At 50.6% G+C, this 4981-nt stretch overlaps 1 protein-coding gene across 2 annotated transcripts in view; it reads right to left on the reverse strand.

The window, feature by feature from the left end:
* GCNA (germ cell nuclear acidic peptidase) overlaps positions 1 to 4957 on the reverse strand; it is a 24833-nt gene extending 19876 nt beyond the window's left edge. For both annotated transcript variants that reach the window (XM_025205075.1, XM_025205074.1), the window contains exons 1-2: positions 4901 to 4957; positions 2480 to 2534 (exon numbers count right to left, since the gene is read on the reverse strand). In XM_025205075.1, the coding sequence (XP_025060860.1) occupies positions 2480 to 2514 (35 nt within the window). In that variant the 5' untranslated portion in view covers positions 2515 to 2534; positions 4901 to 4957. The remainder of the gene's footprint in view (positions 1 to 2479; positions 2535 to 4900) is intronic.
* Positions 4958 to 4981: the final 24 nt, after the last annotated feature.

Genomic DNA, 4981 nt, shown 5'->3' on the forward strand with positions numbered 1-4981 from the left:
GGGGAGAGGGGCACAGGGCCAGACATAAAGCAGGGGTGTGGCAGGGGACAGCACATGGCCCGCTGCGGAGTGGCGGTGGCAACAGTCACCCATGCAAGCTACCCCCCTGCTCCCTGGGAGGTGGCACTCCGTCCCTACCCCACCATTCTTCAGTTTGTTAGTGTTAATAGGTAAAAGGTATTCCCCCAATTATCAAAAGGCCAAAATCAAAGGCATTGCAATCACAGATTTCATCACTATCAAAAAGAAAGGAGAAAACCTTGATTTTTAAGTCAATCCAATGTCCCTTGCCTCTTGTAACTGTGACAGTAAGACACAGGGGGAGGCAGTCTGTTGAAATGATGCATCTCATGCTTTTCACAGGTCAAAGTAAAAAACACCTTAGATTCCATTAAAAAGCAACATGCTCTTTGGTTAAAGAGTTGTGATAGTTTGAACCAGCTTGAGTTTACAAACTGACTTAAGGTTACCCCCATGTAGAACATACTGCAGGCCTTAAGAAACAATATTGGCTACCATTTTTATTTAAAAACCTGAGTTAAGATAAAAATACTCTTTCCAAGCAAAGAAACCAGCATAGTCTATACCAAAGCACCCTGGGTGCCACCAGATCCCTTGAAAGGGGACCTGAGGTGTAAAGAGATAAGTGCAGACTCAGGCTTGTCCCCGCTTTGATAAGCCCCCATCCCCACTGCAAGGAGGGAAGCACGTATGACAAGGTTGGGTCCCAGGGGCAGCTCTGACATTCCCCTGGAGGCTCTGCGACCATGCCCCGCTCCACCCATAGGGCGCCTTCCTACCTCACCTCGATGGTAAAATAATAATTAGGGAGGCTGCCCACATACTTTCGTGTAGTCTCGTTCACCTAACCCACTGCAAGCCCCTGCCTGCACCCAGGCACCTCCCTAGGCCTCACTCGATAACTGTGCCCCTGGATAGCACCTTAATAGTCAACTGTGTGGCTCCAAATTCTCCCCTACACCACGCCTCATAGATGGCATCCTTGCAGATGTTCTGCCAGTCGCTGATGCTGTCCCTCTCCGGTTGCCAGACCCCTCAGTCTCTCCTCTGGCCCCTCAGACCTCTCGGTCTCACCCAACTGCTCTCTGGGCCACCAGACCCCTTGATCTCCCTCAGACCCCATTCCAGTTGTCCAACCCCATAGTCTCTCTCAGGCCTCTTGGCCTCACCAACCACTCTCTGGGTTACCAGGCCCCATGATCTCGCTCCGGGTCCTCCTCAGGTGTGTCAACTCCTCTGTGCTTTCTCAGCCGCTCCCCAGGTCCTCCGCTCTATTCCCGGCCCCTCGTTGGGCTGCTGGACCCTCGTGGTCCCAGTCTTCCTCGTCGGCCAGCGTCCTCCTGAGCTACATGTTTCCTGACCCCTCCCTCTCAACTGTGGCCCCCACAAGGGCCAGTAAAGGTTCTCAGGGTCAGTCCTCTGGCCAGCAGCCCCCTCACCTGTGTGGATCCACCTTCTCAGGCCCCTCCATGGGTCACACACTGTCTCTCTCTCTCTCTCTCTGCAGGCTCAAAGCCCTCCATAGGTCTTGCTACACAGCCCTTCTTCTCTGTAAACCCCCTGTACTCTGCCCTGCTCACAGGATTCACCCAGACCCTCTACCAAGTCTCTCAGACACTCTCACCCTCTCTGGGCTCACTAATTCCCAGCACATCTCTCAGGACTTTCCTGATCTCTCACCAGACCCTTGTGCACTCCACCTCTCCCTCTCTGGGCTTGTCTGGCCTCTCAACAGAGCCTAGGCACTCCAACCCTCTCTCATGGCTCACCTGCCCCCTCAATAGGCCCACAGACTCTCAGACCCCTTCTCAGGGCTCTGGACCCCACACACTGGGTCCTCAGAAACCTCCTCCATCCTCTTAGTCCTACCCAAACCTTTGGGTGTATCAATCATTATTACAGGTAAGTAAGTGGGGGCAAAGGGGGAAATGTTGACCTGGTGACAGAATAACCATCTTATTCTCCATGCTGGCATGCAGGAGCTGCAGCCTTCCTGTTGGGTGATGTCCTACGCCTGCTCTCAGGGTCTGGGCTTATATCTAATCTACAACCAGCCCTCCTTCAACTAGGAGACTCCCTTCACTCAGGTGACTTCTTTGATCAAGCCCAGCCACACCTGCCAGCCCCCTGGGTCAGCTGGACTCCCACCTGCCCATGGCTCAACAGACTGCCTGACCTCTTCAAGTGGTAGGCACATCAAGTGCCCTGCCACAGAACTGTAATATAAGAAATTAGGTTTTTGAATTGGGTGCCATTCAATTCACTGAAGTTATGGAGGGGGCTGAGAGTTCAAAAACATTGAGAACCACTCCTCTATACAAAAGCAAATCTGCAAACAAGCAGCAATACAGAGAACATGTAAACTACTTTGCTGTCACATGTAGAGAGAAAATTTAAAACACAGGTGAGAACAGCTACACAGGATTTTTCTTTTTTCTATTAATCAAAGCCTTCTTACCTTTGACCCTTTTTGCTCTGGCATTCTGCAGACATTTTCTTTTTGTTCTTTTTACCTGCAAACAAAAACAGCAAAGAACACCCTAGAAACACAGATATTGGGATGCAACAAGCAGCCTGAGCTTACACAAAACAAGTAATAGCTGAGTCCACAAGTGATGACTCTGAAACTTGTGCTAAGCTTGGGCCTACTCACAAAAGTTAAAATACAGAATACTGATGCTAATTGCATAATGCAAGAGGATGTGAGTTCATGGCTAGGCCAGCTAAGAAGGAATAACAAAGTCTCTCTTCCAGCTTATCTTGCTATATTCAGGATGATTTCAGGCAGGCTCTTAGTTGTCTGGTGCGTAACCATATGAAATGTCTACCCTTGATTAATTAGTATGGTAAATATTTCTTTTGCAACTAACTCGTGTTTATGTGCAGGAAGAGAGATTCTCCATATGTAATAGATGTCTCCTCCTGATTTAGTATGTTTTTCCTGGCTGTTAATCATTTTCTTGATATGTTCCAAACTGGACCACCTCTTGTTCCTGAAGAAGGAAATTTCTGATAACCAGTTATGAGCAGGTTTTTCCTGTCAATTACTGCTGGGGACTCTCTTGATTTATACAACTAAAAGAATGCTTTGAAGATGCTAAACTAAGGGTATAAAAACGCAGTAAAACAGCACGCACGCTTCAAGAGTAAGAAACCTCTCTAAGACCAGTTGCTGATGCGCCTGACATACTCGAGAAGTTAGAGAGAAATAGACCGCCTCTTTGACGGTGAGAAATCATCACCGTATAGCTAATTACTGGACTTTGATTGGGTTTGGGCTCACTTGACTTGATTGTAAATACTTGTAGTAAATAAGGCCTTTCTGTCACTCATCGAACAAGGTGTCATGTAAATCTCTGGGCTAGTTCGGAATCCTAGGTTCTTATTTGCTAACAAGAACTCTTACAGAACTGAGAGCGAAGTAGGCAGGGAATGAGTCTACAGAAGGAAAGAAAAACACTGATGGAATACTGGCTGTGGAGTTCCCAACTTCCTAACAGAAAGCCCCCTTTGTCAAGCTGAGAACCAGAGGCCAACTCCAACAAGCAGCACTGAGGAAGCACACGTGTTGAATTCAACACAACTGCTTTATGAAACTCCACAACAGATGTCTCCTAAGCAGACAACAGGTGCAGCGTTAGCCTTACCAGAGCAAGCCTGGAGACCCAACGAGAAGGGTAGCTTAGCAATAGAGATTATAATGCACTTAAGTGTCCAAGTTATGACAGCATGACTCCTAGCATAGCCCTCGTAAGCTATAACTGGAGGGTTAGTTTGTTTGTGGGTTTTTTCTGCTTTGTTTCAAGTGCTTGATTGTTTTGAAGTGAAAGTGAAGAGCTACGTTCTGTCACCAGGTCAACATTTCTCCCTTTGCCCCCACCTACCGTTTCCTATAGCCTCTGATCCTCACTGCCATTCATTTGCTTTTTCAGACCTGCATTTCTGTTCCACCCAGGATATCACAGAAAACACCAGCAGACTCTCCCTATGCCTGAAGAAGGGTGTTTGTGCCCAAAAGCTCAAAAAGAACAAATTTTCCAATTGTTTAGTTAGTCTAATAAAAGATATCTAATTTATCCAAAGAACCTTGTCTGCCAAGAGCCCTTATTGCGTCTTGGTTGGACTCTTATTGAGAATCTTTAAATGAAGAGCAGCTTTCCTTTCAATTCTATAAGGGAGTCTGCCGTTTGGGACAGGAATCGGCATTACTATCTGCACAGCTAAGCAGAAAGCAAAAGTGGCTGGGGGGCTGCAGGAGGAATGGGCAGCCCACGGCAGCGGCCAGGTCACAAGCACCAATCTGCCAACCCCTCGACTAGAGGATCATAACGCTCTGTTCTTCAGGCTTTACAGCCTCTGAGTTCGTGGCCAGGAGTGTAAAGGTCGAGTGGTAATTACATCGATACCGTTTCCCTCCTAGCTCGGGGCTGCCTGGGAGGCCGCGCAGATCCCGGTGGGTGCTGCGGCGGGGGCGCCGGGCAAAGTGGCGCGCTCGAACCGGCAGGGCTGAACCAGGAGCGAGCGCAGCAGCGAGATGCACAGAACCAAGGGCCGCCGCCCACGGCGGGCCCGGCCCTGCGCGCTCCCGACCGACTACCGCCTCTCCTCAGCCGCCGCAACCCCGGCGCCGGCGCCCAACGTTTCTTTGTTTCAAAAAAACTAACCCGGCCCGAGCGGCTTCTACAGAAAGGGGGCTCCGGCACGGGCAAGAGGCCAGGCCGCTGCGGCGCCGAGCCCAGGGAAGGCGGCTCCGCTCCAGGAGGAGGCCTGAACGGCGGGGCAGCCCCGGGGTCGCTGCTCCCGGCTGGGAGCCGACGTGCCGCCGTCCAGGCAGCGCGATGCGTCTCCGGGCAGGGCTGCTGCTGCTGCCCTCGCTCACCTTCGCGCCCGCAGCGCGGCGCCGACACATTCAAACTCCGCGCCGTGGCCCCAAGTGTTTCCGGGTCGCGGGAACGACTTC

This window comes from Alligator sinensis, unplaced genomic scaffold, assembly GCF_000455745.1.
Source record: "Alligator sinensis unplaced genomic scaffold, ASM45574v1 scaffold1059_1, whole genome shotgun sequence".
NCBI lineage: Eukaryota > Metazoa > Chordata > Crocodylia > Alligatoridae > Alligator > Alligator sinensis.